The following is a 19,788-nucleotide window of genomic DNA, read 5'->3' on the forward strand; positions in this document are numbered from 1 at the left end:
CATTATCGATTGTCATTATTGTCATCAGCATCATCATCATTATTGCCATTATTTGTTTTCTTAGTAACCAGTATCATCATCATTATCACCATCGTTATCTGCATTGTCATCACAAAGGGGACAAACAAGGACAGATATAGGTATTAAGTCGATTACATCGAACCCAGTGTATAACTGGTACTTAATTTATCGACCCCGAAAGGATGAAAGGCAAAGTTGACCTTTGCGGAATTTGAACTCAGAATGTAACAGCAGATGAAATACCGCTAAGCATTTCGCTCGGCATGCTAACGTTTCTGCTAGCTGCATTGCAATTCTTGGACAAAACTTGGGATTCTGTTTGCCTCATTCAGCCTATCAACAGTTCAATGGTCACAGTAGGAAGAGTATCCACCTTAACCATTTTGATGCCAACCTACTTGATACCATCCTTACTTCTATGATCCAAACTTCCAGGTTTAAAGGGATCTAAAAACTTTTCATCAACATTTCATATCAATTTCATGTTAATTTATGTTCCAGTTCCAAACACCAGCTTAATAATGACAAAATTATTGTACTAAAATTTTCATTATCATCATTTCACATCCATTTTCCATGCTGGTATGGGTTGGATAATTTGACAAGAGCTGGACAGCCAGAGAGCTACCCAGGCTCCAGCTGTTTGTTTTGGCAAGGTTCCTAAGGCTGGCTTTCCTAATGCCAACCACATTGCAGAGTATACTGTGTACACTTTATGTGGTACTGGTAAAGGGTAAAGACCCCCTTCGGTCATGAATAACCATGGGATTGCACCCAGAAAGTTCCTCTCTGAAGCACAAGTCTGGGCAAAGTTGTTTATGGAAGACCAGCAGTTGTCCATGCATACCACCTTCTCCACTCCATGCCACCAATGTTATCCAAGGCAAAAGCCATTGCAGCTTGCTACCAGTGAATTGCAACTTACTTCTACAGCTGAGTGAACTGGAGCAACATGAAATAAAGTGTCTTGCTTAAGAACACAACACAACACATGGTCCAGTCGGGGAATCAAACTCACTACCTCATGATAGTGAGCTCAACACTCTAACCACTGAGTCAGGTGCCTTCACTATGTGGTACTCATACAGGTACTTATACATCGTACTGGTATTTACAATGTGGCACCAGCACAGGTGTTTCTTATGTGACACAGGTACAGGTGCTTTTTACATGACACCGTGACACTGACATGGGTGCTTTTTAAGGGGCACTATCATCATCATCATCACCATCTTTTAATGTCAATCTTCCTTGCTGGCATGAGTAGAATGGTTCAACAGGAGCCAGCCACGTAGAAGATTACACCCGGCTACTGTGTCTGTTTTGGCATGGTTGTTACGGCTGAATGCTCTTCCTAATACCAACCACCCAACCAAGCAGACTGAGTGCTTTTTACATGGTACCAGAAGAAGCGAGGTCAATTTTGGTATGGATTTTTTTACAGCTGTATGCCCTTCCAAATGCCAACCACTTCACAGTGTGAACTGGATGCATGGGTGCCATGATTTAAACATTTATTGCTGCGAAAGAAGAGAATTCAAAGTGAAATATGGTAGCAACACTGTTGAGAACTGTTTGTGCTTCAGCATGTTTGGCTGATAGTAGGTAACACTTCAACTTTCCAGTTAGGTTTAAATGGTAAGGAAGGGATCTACTATAAAAAAAAAAAACTGTAGTGAGATTTGACAATAGAAGACAGACTTGGTAAAGATAGAGCAAAGAGCTAAGACACAGGGGGGTTGGATCTTACTAGATTTAGTTCTTACAGATGAAATTAAATGACAGATCACCAAGATAAATGAAGGATGCTGTTATGCAGTCCTACCCAACCCAAGCAAGTTTGGGAAAATGGCCATTAAACCAGTGATATTGGTGATGGTAATGATAAAATCGAAGATGGTGATGATGAAACTAAGAGTGATGGCAATGGCGATAGTGGTAATAACAATGATGATGAAAACAAGGATGGTAATGAAAATGATGAATGATGATGGCGAGGAGGAGGGTGATGAGGACAATGAAAACAACAATGATAGTTAATGATGTAACTAGAAAAAAAAAATGATATGAGTCATGGTCTGCGTATTTCTGAATCTCTCACAGGGGAAGTACTGAAATCTGATCTAAAAACATTGGGGTCCCCCAAAAATGGGATTTTGGAACACACACACGCACGAACAATTGGAAACACAGAATCATCAAACTTATGACAACATGGAAAAAAAAGAACACGATGATCATGATGACAATAACAAAGCCACAAACATGAGCAATGAAAACAATTACAAGAACAACAACTGTGATGACAATGTAGATAACGATGATGGTGATGATGATGATGATGATACTGGTTACAAGGAAAACAAATAACGACAATAATGATGATGATGATGCCGATGACAATAATAACAATCGATAATGGCAACAACAACAACAATAATGACAACTACAACAACGACGAAAGAAAGATAAGACGAGACGTAAATGCAGCAGCAACAACTACAACAGCAAAGCAAAAACAAAAAAAAAACAAAAAAAAACTATGAATCATAGTCTAAGAATTTCTTAACTTTCAACCAAATCTGAAACACACGCACACACACACACAAACACACACACACACACACACACACATATATATATATCAAAAAATAAAACAGAAGAAAAATGCAAGCGAAAATCTGATAAGTTTCTAGTTTGAGCCACAAGAACTCAAGAGAGTATGTTATCTTTCTTTCAGTCAGTCACTCAACGACAATTAAGGAGAGATTTTTCTCTTCTTCCTCATATATATATATATATATATATATATATATATATAGGTAGATAGATAGATACATACATATATATATATATATATTCAAAACCCATTCTTAACATCTTTTGAGTAAAAAAAATTCAGTCCAATTGTTAATAGTAATGTTTTGGGCCGCAGCGAATAAAAAAAAAATAATAATAATAATAATAAATACATAAATATAATAGCAAAATAAAAAAAGAAAATTATATAATTTTTTTTTTAAAATCAAATCAAAACAATAGATTTTTAAAACTATAAATCATGTCCCCACCAAAGTAGCAGCAGCAGCAGTAGTAGTTGCAGTAGTGGTGGTGGTGGTGCTAGTAGTAAGTTGATTCAATCAGCCTCAGTGGTTAGATACTGAGACAGATATTATTCATGCAGTCACCGCCGTTGTCGTTCGCAAGAAACATGAAAGTTTTTATAGTTGGCCTCACCCCCGACACATCCCTCCCTCACCACCGCACAAATAATTTTAAGATGTAAAAATACTAATACCACTAATAATAATAATAACAATAATAATAACAACAACAATAATAATAATAACAATAATAATAACATTAATAATAATAAAAATAAAAGTAATAATAATAAAAATAATAATAATAATAATAATAGTATAATAATAATAATAATAATAATAATGATAATAATAATGATGATAATAATAATAGTATAATAATAATAATAATAAACATAATAATAATAATAATAATAATAATAATAATGATAATAATAATGGCAATGATGATGATAATGATATAACATGTATTGAATGTATTGAAGCTGTTGACTGAAATGATCTTTCTATGTTTTATTTTTTTTTCGTCATTGTGTTTTGTTTCTTCTTGTTTCCTTTGTTTCTGGTTGTGTATTTTTTTTATTATTTTCTTTCCAGGCAAGTTCTTACTTTGTGATGTGATGTCTTTATATCAGTGAGGTCTACAACTAATAACTTGAAAGTAATTGAGCTGACAATGGAGCCCCCCCCCCCGCCTCTATGTGGTCATTCAACTTCCTGGAAATAGCAGCCACATTACTTGAATACCACAGTAGCATGCAAAGTTGTCTGTGCCTGTGCATGTATGTGTGTGTGTGTGTATATATATATATATATATATAATATATATATATATATATATATATATATAAAAAGCACCCACTACACTCATGGAGTGGTTGGCGTTAGGAAGGGCATCCAGCTGTAGAAACATAAGACCGGAGCCTGGTGCAGCCTTCTGGCTTCCCAGATCCCCGGTCGAACCGTCCAACCCATGCTAGCATGGAGAACGGACGTTAAACGATGATGATGATGATGATATATATATATGAAATTAACTATTTGTAGGACCCATTTGAATAAAGGTATTTTAACATTCAGAATACGAAGTGAGAGTCAAGTTCGAGATGTTTATATACCAAATACAAATACATCCATACATAGTCATGCTTATATGGACATATCCATACTCCTACAGATATATATATATATCATCATCATCATCATCATCATTTAACGTCCGCTTTCCATGCTAGCATGGGTTGGACGGTTCAACTGGGGTCTGGGGAGCCCGAAAGCTGCACCAGTCCAGTCAGATCTGGCAGTGTTTCTACAGCTGGATGCCCTTCCTAACGCCAACCACTCCGAGAGTGTAGTGGGTGATTTTATGTGCCACCGACACAGGTGCCAGACGAGGCTGGCAAACGGCCACGCTCGGATGGTGTTTTTTATGTGCCACCGACACAGGTGCCAGACGAGGCTGGCAGACGGCCACGCTCGGATGGTGTTTTTTTTTTTTTATGTGCCACCGACACAGGTGCCAGACGAGGCTGGCAGACGGCCACGCTCGGATGGTGTTTTTATGTGCCACCGACACAGGTGCCAGACGAGGCTGGCAGACGGCCACGCTCGGATGGTGTTTTTATGTGCCACCGACACAGGTGCCAGATGAGGCTGGCAAACGGCCACGATCGGATGGTGCTTGTTACGTGCCCACAGCACGGAGGCCAGTCGATGCGGTACTGGCTACGGCCACGTTCGGATGGTTTTCTTATGTGCCACGTGCCACCGGCACTGGTACCACAAAGATACAAATTCCATTGATGTTCATCTATTTTGATTTGTTTTGATTTTCACTTGCCTCAACAGGTCTTCACAAGTGTCACAAGAACAAAAGGTATGCACAGGTGGACTGACTACGTCCCAGGTAGGGGCCATGGGTTATGGCCTGACTAGTCTTGCCGGGTCTTCGGATGGTGTTTTTATGTGCCACCGACACAGGTGCTAGATAAGGCTGGCGAACGGCCACGATCGGATGGTGTTTGTCATGTGCCCACCGCACTGACTACAGCACTGATGGATTTCTTGTGTGCCACAGGCACTGGTACCACAAGATACAAATTCCATTGATGTTCATCTATTTTGTCTATTTTGATTTTGATTTTGATTTTCACTTGCCTCAACCGGTCTTCACAAGTGTCACAAGAAGGAAGGTATGCACAGGTGGACTGACTAGTCTTGCCGGGTCTTCGAAGGTGTTTTTATGTGCTACCGACACAGGTGCCAGATGAGGCTGGCAAACGGCCATGATCGGATGGTGTTTGTCATGTGCCCACAGCACGGAAGCCAGTCGATGTGGTACTGGCTACGGCCACTTTCGGATGGTTTTCTCTTGTGTGCCACCGGCACTGGTACCACAAAGATACAATTCCATTGATGTTCATCTATTTTGATTTGTTTTGATTTTCACTTGCCTCAACAGGTCTTCACAAGTGTCACAAGACAAAAGGTATGCACAGGTGGACTGACTACGTCCCAGGTAGGGGCCATGGGTTATGGCCTGACTAGTCTTGCCGGGTCTTCGGATGGTGTTTTTATGTGCCACCGACACAGGTGCTAGATAAGGCTGGCGAACGGCCACGATCGGATGGTGTTTGTCATGTGCCCACCGCACTGACTACAGCACTGATGGATTTCTTGTGTGCCACAGGCACTGGTACCACAAGATACAATTCCATTGATGTTCATCTATTTTGTCTATTTTGATTTTGATTTTGATTTTCACTTGCCTCAACCGGTCTTCACAAGTGTCACAAGAAGGAAGGTATGCACAGGTGGACTGACTAGTCTTGCCGGGTCTTCGGAAGGTGTTTTTATGTGCTACCGACACAGGTGCCAGATGAGGCTGGCAAACGGCCATGATCGGATGGTGTTTGTCATGTGCCCACAGCACGGAAGCCAGTCGATGTGGTACTGGCTACGGCCACTTTCGGATGGTTTTCTCTTGTGTGCCACCGGCACTGGTACCACAAAGATACAAATTCCATTGATGTTCATCTATTTTGATTTGTTTTGATTTGATTTTGATTTTGATTTTGATTTTCACTTGCCTCAACAGGCCTTCACAAGTATCACAAGGAGGAAGGTATGCACAGGTGGACTGACTACGTCCCAGGTAGGGGCCATGGTTTATGGCCTGACTAGTCTTGCCGGGTCTTCAGATGGTGTTTTTATGTGCCACCGACACAGGTGCTAGATGAGGCTGGCGAACAGCCACGACCGGATGGTGTTTGTTATGTGCCCACAGCACGATGGCCAGTGATGCGGTACTGACTACGGCCATGTTCGGATGGATTCTTGTGTGCCACCGGCACTGGTACCACAAGCGGTACTGACTACTTTTTATGTGCCACCGACACAGGTGCTAGATGAGGCTGGTGAACGGCCACGACCGGATGGTGAACGGCCACGACCGGATGGTGAACGGCCACGACCGGATGGTGTTTCTTATGTGCCCACAGCACGATGGCCAGTGATGCGGTACTGACTACGGCCACGTTCGGATGGATTCTTGTGTGCCACCGGCACTGGTACCACAAAGATACAAATTCCATTGATGTTCATCTATTTTGATTTGTTTTGATTTTCACTTGCCTCAACAGGTCTTCACAAGTGTCACAAGAAGGAAGGTATGTACAGGTGGACTGACTACGTCCCAGGTAGGGCCCACGGGTTATGACCTGACTAGTCTTGCCGGGTCTTCGGATGGTGTTTTTATGTGCCACCATGTTCCCACAGCACGGAGGCCAGTCGATGCGGTACTGGCTACGGCCACGTTCGGTTGGTTTTCTTGTGTGCCACAGGCACTGGTACCACAGGCACTGGTACCACAAAGATACAAATTCCATTGATGTTCATCTATTTTGATTGATTTTCACTTGCCTCAGCAGGTCTTCACAAGTGTCACAAGAAGGAAGGTATGCACAGGTGGATCGACTACGTCCCAGGTAGGGGCCACGGGATATGGCCTGACTAGTCCTGCCGGGTCCTCTCATGCACAGCACACTTCCATAGGACTCGGTCTTCAGTCATTTCCTTGGTGAGACCTAAAGTTCGAAGGTCGTGCTTCACCACCTCGTCCCAGGTTTTCCTGGGTCTACCTCTTCCACAGGTTCCCTCAACTGCTAGGGTGTAGCACTTTTGCACACAACTATCTTCAGCCATTCTCGTCACATGACCATACCAGCGCAGCCGTCTCTCTTGCACACCACAACTGACACTTCTTAGGTTCAACTTTCTCTCAAAGTACTTACACTCTGACGATTATGAACACTGACATTACACATCCATCGGAGCATACTGGCTTCATTTCTTGCAAGCTTACGCATATCCTCAGCTGTCACGGCCCATGTTTCACTACCATGTAGCATGGCTGTACGTACACACGCATCATATAGTCTGCCTTTTACTCTTAGCGAGAGGCCTTTTGTCACCAGCAGGGGTAAGAGCTCTCTAAACTTTGCCCAGGCTATTCTTACTCTAGCAGTTACACTTTCAGCACACCCACCCCCGCTACTGACTTGGTCTCCTAGGTTGCGGAAGCTATCAACTACTTCTAGTTTGTCTCCCTGGAACGTGGTAGAAGTTGGTCTCTGCACATTTCCAGTGTTTATTTCTCCTGAGCATCTGCCACAGACAAAAACTATTTTCTTAGTTAGCCTTCCTTTGACATTGCTGCACCTCTTATGTGTCCATAGCTTACACTTGGTGCACCTTATAGAGTTTCTACCTACACCTTTTTTACAGATCGAGCAGGGCCATCTACCTGAAGTCGTTTGTGGTTGGTCCACCTTCCTACTTATTAGGACTTTGGTTTTGGCTAGGTTGATTCTAAGGCCCTTCGATTCTAATCCTTGTTTCCACACCTGAAACTTCTCCTCCAGTTCTGATAGTGACTCAGCAATTAGAGCAAGGTCATCAGCATATAGGAGCTCCCAGGGGCATCCTGTCTTAAATTCTTCCGTTATTGCCTGGAGGACTATGATAAATAGGAGGGGGCTGAGGACTGAACCGTGGTGGACCCCAACCTCTACCCGATATATATATATATATATATATATACACACATATATATGTATGTATGTAAATATATTCCCATGCACACAAGACTGTAGGTTCAGGATCTAATGCAAGTTTCAGATCCAACGCAGTTTTCCAGGTATGGTGTTTGGTATAAAATAAGAACACAAATGGGTTAATGTTTCACTACAACTGTTTCACACCTGTGTTTTTTATTGATGATTAATTTGACTACATCATGAAAAAAAACCCATTTTCTTCAAGTAAATTAAAAATTCAAATTTATTCATCAATAAAAAATCAATCTGAAATAGCTGTAGTAAACCATTAACCCATTTGAGCTCTTATCATATAAATACACTTTTACTTGTTTCAGTCATTTGACTGTGGCCATGCTGGAGCACTGCCTTTAGTTGAGCTAACTGACCCCAGGACTTATTCTTTTTAAGTCTAGTACTTATTTTATTGGTCTCTTTTGCCGAACCGCTAAGTTATGGGGACGTAAACACTCCTGCATCTATATATGCATCTATATATACATATATATATATATATATATATATATATATATAATATATATATATATATATAATATTATTATATATTAAATTAGAGATAAAACCACTATTAGGCAAATCATACAATGAAAAACTTAAGCCAATACATAAGATTAATTAATTTATATTATTTTGAATATATATCAAAATTATTAAAATTTTTAATAATTTTGATATATATTTAAAATAATATAAATTAATTAATCTTATGTATTGGCTTAAGTTTTTCATTGTATGATTTGCCTAATAGTGGTTTTATCTCTAATTTAATATAATATAATATTTTACTATAAAATTGCATTCAATCCTAAATCTGATTTTTCCCTGTAAGTTTGGATTTATTCCCTAATATTTTATTATATATATATACAGACATATATGTGTGTGTGTGTGTGTGCACGTGCATATATATATATATAGGTCTTTTGGGGGGTTGGGACTGAAAATACATATAAACCTGTAACTGGCACTCCATTGGTTATGATGACAAGTGCTCATGAAATTAATGTGCATGTGGCTGAGTATTCCACAGACACAAGTACCCTTAACATAATTCTCAGGGAGATTCAGCATGACACAGAGTACTACTCATTTTTGCCAGATGAGTGGACTGGAGCAACATGAAATAAAGTGTTCTGCTTAACGACACAACATGTCGCCGAGAGTTGAACTCACGACCTTACAACGGTCAGGTTCACTCTTAGTATTCTCATTTGTGGGAGCAGTTGAGTTTATTTCAGATATTCTCATTTTAAAACTCATCTCCGGCTAATCATTGAGAGGACATTAGTTTTGCCTTGTCGGTGGCTTGCAGTATCTAAGTGCTCTTGTTATTTAAAATAGTTTGATTTGACTCTCGGCAACTTAAAGTTTTGCAGGCTTTTTACAGAAATCTAGTTCATTCAGTCTCAGATTACTGAATGGAGAAGTACAGGACGACCAAGAAGATAGACTGCTATTGTCCATGGTTGGTCACATGGTGTTGTTAGAAGTGAAATTGGCATTTCAGCAACTAACTCCAGATGCATTTTATATATGTATTGTATATATAGTGATAGAAATGGTAAGACAAAAGAATGAAAGAGACCTCGATATTATGTAAATAGAGGAATTTATCTGAAAATGTAATATGTGACAATTATTTGTTAGCCTTGATAAAACTCCGAGTTTCGGATGTCAGGGTAGAAATCCATGCTGCCATTTCTTCAGTTATCCAGCGATCATAAAAAAAGCTATGAAAAGTCCTATGAAAAATTTTTTCATAGCATTTTTTCCGATGGCCAGATAACCAAAGAGATGTCAGCGTGGATTTCCACCCTGACATCCAGAACTCAGAGTTTTATCATGGCTAATGAATAATTGACACATATTACATTTACAGATGTATTGTATATATATATATATATATATATATATATAGGTAACTCAAAAAAACGGCAATGTTTATTACTTACATTGACACAAGGCCCCAAATTTTTAGAAACAATGAAATGCAAATGTACACAGAAGAGAAGACTGTGATCATATTGTGACACGAATGGCTTGATTCCAAACATGGAAAGTATGAAAAAGTGCCATGAATTGATGTGAGAGGTTTGTATGAGGGAACCACGCTGAAAGTCACAGCAGAAGACTTAACATGAAATAAAGACTCTCAGGGAACATAGTTGTATTGCAAACCCAGGCGAAAAGAGTTGTAAAACTGATGTTAATGATGGTAAAGATTTCTCAGCATGGTCAATGCCAGCACTGCCTGACTGGCTCCCATGCCAGTGGCACGTAAAAAGCACCTTTCGAGCATGGTTGATGCCAGTACCGCCTGACTGGCAGTAAAATGCACCCACTGCACTCTCGGAGTGGTTGGCGTTAGGAAGGACAGCCAGCTGTAGAAACCTTGCCAGACCAGATTGGAGCCTGGTGCAGCCTCCTGGCTGGCTAGTCCACAGACAAACTGTCTAACCCAAGCCACCATGGAAAGTGGACGTTAAATGATGATGATGATGATGACATAAGGGCTGAAAGATTGAGGAAAGTATCATCATCCGCATTTACTATCCATTTTCCATGCGAGCTTCAGTTGATGAAGTGGACTGCTGACTTGCTCTTTATTGAGACTCTATTTTATCAATCCCCAGAATGATGAAAACCAAAATAGGCTTCAGCAGGATTTGACCTCAGAACAAAGAGGTGTGTGATAAAATGCTGCAAACTGTTTTTATCTTATGATCTACTAGTTCTGCTATTCTATTGTCATGATGATGATGATGATGATGATAGTGGTGGTGGTGGTAATGATGATGATGATGACGATGATGATGATACTGATGATGACTAGGATGATAATTCATAGTCATCAAAACATAACAGTATGACAAAAAAAAGCATGCAGAATTAAACATTCATCTGATGAGGGTGAATATGATTATGACAATGATGATGATGACAATGGTAGTGTGGCAAATGATGACAATGATGAAGATCATGATGATGATAATAGAAAGCATAAAGTAATTAATTATATAATAGATTATCACAGATTACGAGGCAAACATGGCTTATCAGATATCATCCAATCATATCAGATATCACATCTTAAGCATGAGCACAATCTAGGTGAGATCACCAATGTTAGCATATTCATTTTCAAATTGGTATTTAATCTTCGATGACGATGACAGCAATGACAGCGATTATTTTCCCACAGGGGTCGAGGATAGAGGAGGACATGAAAATCTCAAAATAACACCCGTAAATGTTTGAAGATTAGAGGCCATCATCTTGATGGTGATGTGGCAGCAGATGGAGGACTAAATAAATTGCAGAATTTATTACAGTTTGCTTCACCCTGAGTTCAAATCTAGCCAAGGGCAACTCAACCTTGGAGTAATAAGATAAATAGCTGTCCAGAATTTGCATGCAAGCATGCATACATACATTCATAGATAAACACATGAATTCTCCAAATCCAATTTACTAGTGGCACAGTGGCAATTTGTAAGATGTCTGAGATTCTTCAGGTGAACAGATGCACACACACGAGTGTGTGCATTGGCAGTTCAACCAACACATAATCTCAGCTGCATGTTTACAGACTCCAGGAACTTTTAGCCTATGGTCAACTGGTTCTGCTCAAAAAATTTACTGGTTTAATGCAAAAAGTCTTGTGGCTCTGTTAGCAATCAGCTTGAATTCTCTTAAGAACTTAGATAAAACATAAAGAAAAATCATACTTATAGGTATTTATATGTATGTGTGGACATATGTATGTCATTATTCAGTTTTATTTAAAGACGTCTTGCCAATAGAAAAAGAGCTGGCTTCTAACCTAGATCCAAAGATCCTTCATTGGAATTTCAACAACATCAACAGGGTATTTTTGTATGAATGTATGTATATCTGCAGATTTGTATGTTTTGCTTTGTGTATGTATGTAATTATTCAGCTTTATTTCAAGATTTCTTGCCAATTGAGAAAGAACCGGTTTCTAACCTAGATCCAAGGCTCCACTGGACTTTCAACCATTAACAACAGGGTATTTTTGTTTGTATGTATGTATGTATGTATGTATGTGTGTGCGTGCGTATGCATGTATGTGTGTATGCATGTATGTATTTATGAATGAATGAATGTATGTATTTATGAATGAATGAATGAATGTATGTATGTACATATGTATGTATGTATGTATGTATGCATGTATGTATGAATGAAGGTATGTATGTACAGATTTGTATGTTTTATGTATGTATTCTCATGCCTATGGCTGCATATCGAGACATACTCAAATATATTTAAATGATAAACTTCTCCAAAGTTGTACAGATTTTTACAGTTCCAGTAATGGTATGTATGTATGTATGCATGCATGTATGTATTCAACTGCTGGGAGTAAGAGATTCCTTGCCTTTTTTTTATTCATCTTACAAGGAGAAGGAAATTTCTGATGTAACACCTGTGCCCTTATTTGCATCCAAAGATGTAATCTAGTTCTTCTTTTTGAGTGAATATATCATTGCTTAGAAAGTGGAATTGGCTTTATGCAAGAGCATTCCTCACTTTTAAAAAAAAGCTTCAGGTATAGGCCTCAGGTGAGTTCTAACATCTCTATTACACATTACTTACTATGGCTAGCTGGAGCCAAACGAGATAAAATGCACAATGCAAAATTCCATGATGGAATGAAAATGTGTCTGAGTGGGAAGTAACTCTCTGAAGAACATATCTGCTGCAAGAGGAGCCTACCACTGCCATATCCATGCAAAAGAGTGTAGGTCTCAATAATGAAAAGCCACATCTGTGCTGCTCTAATCCTTTATCATTTAAACCAATCATACCTGGCCAAAATATTTTACTTGCTTGATGTCCATACCAGATAGATCAAGCCTCTCACACCTAGATTTTTTTTTTGTTTGTTCCTTCTTGAGCCATGCCTGGTTCATAAGGGCCGGTTTCCCGGTTTCCTTAGCATATAGGTTCCCCACCTGGATGGGATGCCGGTCCGTTGCAGGTGGGCTGCAAGATGCAGGAGGAAAGAGTGAGAGAAAGTTGTGGTGAAAGAGTCAGCAGAAGTTCGCCATTACCTTCTGTCGGAGCCGCGTGGAGCTTAGGTGTTTCTCTCATAAACACACACACACATCACCCGGTCTGAGATTCGAACCTGCGATCCCTCGACCGCGAGTCCGCTGCTCTAACCACTAGGCCATGTGCCTCCACTCTCATACCTAGTGTACAATGTCATTCTAAAGACAGTCACATCATTGGACTCTCAAAGCTATGAGATAATCCATAATTCAATCAAAACAATGTGAATAAATATGCATTACATTATTACATTCCTCAATACTCATTCCTCATGTTTGTTTGTTTGTTTGTGTGAAAAGAGAGTGTTGACAATGGGTAGATGACATACAACCATGTGACTTCTTCCCTTATTGAAGTATTGCATAACCAGGCATGATCACCATTAGGAACCAATTAACCAATGGCTGGAACTTCAACAGATTTCCATGGTAGCAGAGGTAGGCATCACATATTTCTGAAATGTAACAGTCACCTCCATAGCTTCAGGTACACAGAAGATGTAGTCTAGGTGTGAGTTGTTGGTTGTGATTTTCTGGTTACTTGAATGGTTGTGTCCCCTACAGACGTGCCCCGTGTTTTGAATCACTGTCTTCATTGATCAGCCATAGGTGATCTTGATAACTTTAAATATCTTATTTTCATCTTCATTTGATTCACTCTGACTCTTTTCATTTTCGGTAATCATATCATCATAGAATTTGCCAGAAGTGTGTGTGTCCATTATATATACATATACTAGCAATTAATAGCAGAATGTGTCCTGGTAATCAAAAATATCTTGTGATATTTTGTTATATCCTTTCAACACTGGGTCAATTATCTTTTGTTTTGCTTTTCTTTCTCTCCTTTACGAGATCAATCATCATCCTCATCATCATCGTTTATCGTCCGCTTTTCATGCTGGCATGGGTTGGATGGTTTGACTGAGGTCTGACAAGCCAGTGGGCTGCACTGGACACCAATCTGAGCAGGCAATGTTTCTACAGCTGGATGCCCTTCCTAATGCCAACCACTCTGAGAGTGTGGCAAATGCTTTTTTTATAAGCCATCGGCATGGGAGCCAGTCAGGGGGCGTTGGCATCGACCACGTTCAGATGGTGCTTTTTCTGTGCCACACTTGACTAAAACCCTTAATGGTTGAGTTCCAGTATGGCCATAGCCCAATGACTAAAACAAATATAAGAATAGAAAAAAAAGAACATGTAGCAAAATATACTGGAGAAGCTCATCTAATATTTTGTTATCCATTCCAGCAACCCCATCGAGGTTTCAAGTAACAAACACTGAAGAACTACAAGAATGCGAAATTTTGATAATTCTTACCTGTAAGAGGAGATCCCATACAGCCTTGCGTATATCTGCCAACCTTTTGACTGTATTGACAAAGCCCAGTAGTTTAGTAACACCTGCCTTCACACTTTGGATGCACCTATAAGGGAAAGAGGGGGAAAAAAGGTAAAGAGAAACTCTAAGTGAGGCCAAGACTAAAATTACTCCCAAGAAAAGAAAAAAAAATAACAACTGAGTTTGATTACTCTGCAAGAATAATTGCAAGGAGACATTTACAAGACTGAAAGTAAAATCAAAAAATATGCAAATAAATATATAACTGCATACACACACACATGTATATAAAATTCTGTCTGATGATGTAATATAAGTGCTCAGGCTGACTTACTGCCTAAGCTCTGACTCAAACTAAAATTAAGACACAGGTGGTGTTGACCTACTCATAGCCATTCTTTAAACACACATACATACATACATACATATATATGTATCATCATCACCATTATCGTCGTTTAACGTCCGCTTTTCATGCTGGCATGGGTTGGATGGTTTGACTGTGGGCTGGCGAACCAGATGGCTGCACCAAGCTCCAGTCTTGATCTGGCAGAGTTTCTACAGCTTGATGCCCTTCCTAACGCCAACCACTCCGAGAGTGTAGTGGGTACTTTTACGTGCCACCGGCATGGGGGCCAGTCAGGCAGTACTGGCAACGACCTCGCTCGAATTTTTTTACACATGCCAACGGCACAGGTGCCAGTAAGGAGATGCTGGTAATGATCCCGCTCGAATGGTGCCTCCTACATATATATATATACACACACACATATATATGTACATGTATATACATATACGTGCATTAACGTACATATATACGTATACACACACAAATAAATATATACATATATATGTGTGTGTACATATATGTATATGTATGTATGTATACACACATACGCACACATATATATTGTGTGTGTGTGTGTGTGTGTAAAATTTTTACTCACGATTCAATCCACTGCTGACAGTTTTCCTGTAAGTGTTGCACAGAGATTGCAGTGACTGTTGCACGCAGAGTTGGATGGAAGTCTATAGAAAAAGACAGCAACGTTAATTACAATGTAAATAAGTGCTCAAGAATGAATTCACGTGAAAAAAAAAAAAATAAATAAATAAACAAGAAAAAACGTGAAAGAAAAATGAAAAGAAAAAAAAAAAGAAGAATTTGACATCTGTTGGCATAATGAAATTTATGAAAAGCTAACACCATAAATACTAGAATTCAAAATGAAAGGGGGGGGGGCAAAAAAGTACTCAAAAAACAAAAACAAAAATAAACAGGAAGACTGTCCAGAAATGTGAGAAAGTTTTTATTTATGCTGTCATAGATTTATGTTTAAGATTCTGTAAATGAAATATTCTGTATTTTAGAATCAAATGTACAACTGGAGTTGAAGTATCAGAGCTGAAAAACACTAAATCGTGTATAATGTCTAAACCTAAAAAAAAAAAAAAATTTTTTTTTTTTAAATGAATCAATAATTTCAGGAAATTCAAAACTCAACAGCAATGAATAAATTGGCAATAGATGAGATTTGAAAGAAAGATTTAGTGGGGCCTGGTTTAAGAAATCAATATTAAAAACACACACACACACACAAGACAGACTGGTTACAGAGATAGCATAAATGGTGAATTTATAAAGGCTGCATGTGGACAGCCTAAGTGGATAGGTGTCGGTGCACCCCATATAATGGATGCAAGCATGTCCAAAATTATGAGTGCAAGGGCACCTTCAATCAGTGGTCCCCACCCTTTGTGCATCAGGGACCAGTTTTGTATAAGACAATGTTTCCACAGACTGCAGGATCATATGTATAACAAAAGACAAGAAAGAGTGAAACATATTATGTAATTATAACATATATATTATGTTTACAAATTTGTTTTGTAAGATTTGTGATGTGAAATCGTGTGTTGGAACAGATATAGTAATATTTCAGGATGGTCATTTTTTTTTTCTCTAAACCAAATAAACACACCCTATATATTCATTCTTCACTTGTTTATTATTATTATTATTTTAAGCCCTGAAATATAACAATATAATATACATATATAAAATTATATATATATATATATTTAGTGTAGGAAGAAATGGAGCTGAACGAAGATTTAACAAAATTCCTTTTTATTATTTTCTACATACGTTTCAAAGGCTGCAAAGTCCCTAATTTGGATTGAATAAGGAGACCATTTTGCAGCCTTCTCTTCAGGAAAATCCAGGAACTTAATTCTCCAACAAAATGCACATCAAACTTTTCGACAAACGCTCACGAGGAGCCCATGGGATAAATGGCACAGAACTGTCTCACAGGACATCCTTGATAGCATAGGAAAAACACAGCAAGGATATCCCAGATTACTGGGACACAAATGTGCTAGAAACAATGGCAAAGGTAAACCAAACAATGAAAAGGACATCTTAGACAATGAAAGGAAAGACACAGATGTGGGTTACAGTGAAAACTTAAATAATATTCACAAGGATCCCCCAGGTAACTGGTACACAAATGTCCTGGAAATAATGACAAAAGGTAAACCAAATAATTAAAAGGACATCTGAAATAACGAAGGTTTAAAACACATGTGACCATGGGTGTAAATGCATTCTAGATAATAAAGACAAGAAAACTTAAGAGTAAAGAGGCTGCCTGGCTTAATACCACCACCTGGTAATAACCAGTATCTTTAGCAGAGTCCATTCTGTTGCAAGTATGTGACATAGATCTCCAGTTGGAAAAGATCTTCACTAGTTTTGGAGTCCCTCTGAACAGTATTGGCTACTGCCTTCCCACCTGACTAATCATCATCATTGTCATGATCATCATCATCATTTAACATCTGTTGTCCATGCTGGCATGGGTTGGAAGATTTGACCAGCATTGGTAAGCTGAGGGCTTGCACCAGACTTCAATCTGATTTGGCATGGTTTCTATGGCTGGATGCCCTTCCTAACACCAGAATGCCTTTAGCGTAAAAGACCTGCCAACTACCCAAATAATGAAGACAAGGAAAAGTGAGGTAACAGGTTCAAATCTATCCTAGATAATGAAGGTAATAATATCTTGGAGATAATGGATGCAAGAACATTCAAACAGGTGTTCACATAAAGTTGTAAGGAAATTGTGATTGATTAAATGACTATGTTATTAATTAGCCCCAGTTTACCAAAGATAAAAGGCTTTCCAGCTATGACCATCCAGCCCTTTATTAAGTCAATTTATCAACAGTTATATTATGCAATAAGTCCTACATTGTTTTCTTTTTTAAAAAAGCAGTAGGTTGCGATTTGAAGATTTGGCTGCTATTTGTAGAAAATTGACTGTCTACATAGATGCTCCCCTAGTGGCTTGTACATGATTATGTTGCTGTAACTCAAGGTACAACCCAATTAAGCATATCTACAATTGAAGACAGTCCAGTCATGGCTCTCTAGTCTTATATGAATGAGACTAGATTATCCAGTATGTCATCCTATTTTTTCAAGCAAGGAGATGAGTTGAATGAGTATAGCTACTAGTCCTTATTTCTTTATTGCTCACAAGGGGCTAAACATAGAGGGGACAAACAAAGAGAGACAAAGGGATTAAGTCGATTACATCGACCCCAGTGCGTAACTCATAGTTATTTAATCGACCCTGAAAGGATGAAAGGCTAAGTCGACCTCGGCAGAATTTGAACTCAGAACGTAGTGGCAGACGAAATACCGCTAAGCATTTCGCCCGGCGTGCTAACGTTTCTGCCAGCTCGCCGCCTTATTAGACAGAAATATAGCTACTATTTCTGTTAGATTGAATGATCATGAAGAGGTTCTGATAATGGAATTTGCTATGAATAATTAATATTTAATTAAGATAGCCCTGATTCATGAAAGAACTGACCAAAAGTGAGCTTCTATGTAGTCAATTGAACTGCTAGAAACAGCAGTAAAATTTCATTTAAATCGCCCTCTGAATACACTGATTTTGAAAACAAAATGTGAAGGTCATGGCTGGAATGTTTCTGATCACAGATTAGGAGTATACTGAAGCTAAATAACAATTACAGAGGCATAGATTCTGACTTGGGTGTACTGTATTAACATGAACAATCAAACTCAAAATGTATTTGCTGCTGCCACTACTAATGATGATGATGATGACGATGATGATAACAGAGCAAAAATGAATTAATTAATATAATAGATTATCACAGATTACCAGACAAACATGGTTAATCAAATATGGTCTAGTCATATCGGTTATGACATCTTAAGAATGAGCACAGTTTCAGGCAAGTCCAAACAAAACTTGCATATTTATTTTTGAAGTGATTTCTAATCTTAATTAAAACTAATTATTTTCTTTTTGATTAAATTAAATTAAATTAAATAATAATTAAATAATTTTCACCGAGCAAGTTTTCTGTACAAGAATATTGCAAAGTCTGCAAATAGGAAACAAATTAGAACTGGTAGAGAATAAACAGCAAACAACTTGTTTAGTCATTAAATCTGCGAAGGGTTAGTGTAACTGCCACCAAAGTTCTTTGATAAAAAGCTGGACTCGAAGAAAGCTAGCTTCTCTCAACAATAAATCATCATGAAGGAAGAAAAATTACTTGCAGGAAACAGATAACATAATAGACTCTGAAATGGCAAGCAAAAAGAAAATGTTGTAACAAGGTGATTTAGCATGTGACTAACTAGAGTTTGGCAATGCTTTGCTAAAACAAAAACCAATTCTTATCATACTGTCATATTCCAGACAGAGCATCTTGAGAATAGCAGCATCAACCTTTGTTTAGTATGTTCAATAAATCTAAAGTAGATGTCAGCTTTAATCAATACATTGTCCAGCTGAATTGGCCAGTTGATAGATGTCCATCGGCAAAAACATATCATATGGAAGTTAACAGAGCTGCAATGTTATATAAAGCAAAACCAATATGCTTTCCTCAAAAGTGTAAACATGACAAAGCAACAGAATCACTTTGAAAGACTATTTTATAAACAATCTTACATTAATATTGTAACGGATATTTGCTTGTCACACAAAAACTACATGGAAATCTTTCCTTTGTTTTCTTCAAATATTTTTGTTTTTTGGAAGGGTGAGTAAGGATTTTATATCTTGGTTTCA

The 19,788-nt window shown here is 38.5% G+C and overlaps 1 protein-coding gene across 4 annotated transcripts in view; it reads right to left on the reverse strand.

Annotated features, from left to right (window-relative positions):
- LOC115220533 (conserved oligomeric Golgi complex subunit 1) overlaps positions 1–19,788 on the reverse strand; it is a 264,126-nt gene that overhangs the window by 198,109 nt on the left and 46,229 nt on the right. For all 4 annotated transcript variants that reach the window (XM_036510123.1, XM_036510124.1, XM_036510122.1 and 1 more), the window contains exons 13-14: positions 15,613–15,694; positions 14,645–14,750 (exon numbers count right to left, since the gene is read on the reverse strand). In XM_036510123.1, coding sequence (XP_036366016.1) covers positions 14,645–14,750; positions 15,613–15,694 — 188 coding nt within the window. The remainder of the gene's footprint in view (positions 1–14,644; positions 14,751–15,612; positions 15,695–19,788) is intronic.

Source organism: Octopus sinensis, linkage group LG16 (genome assembly GCF_006345805.1).
Source record: "Octopus sinensis linkage group LG16, ASM634580v1, whole genome shotgun sequence".
In the NCBI taxonomy this organism is placed as follows: Eukaryota; Metazoa; Mollusca; class Cephalopoda; order Octopoda; family Octopodidae; genus Octopus; species Octopus sinensis.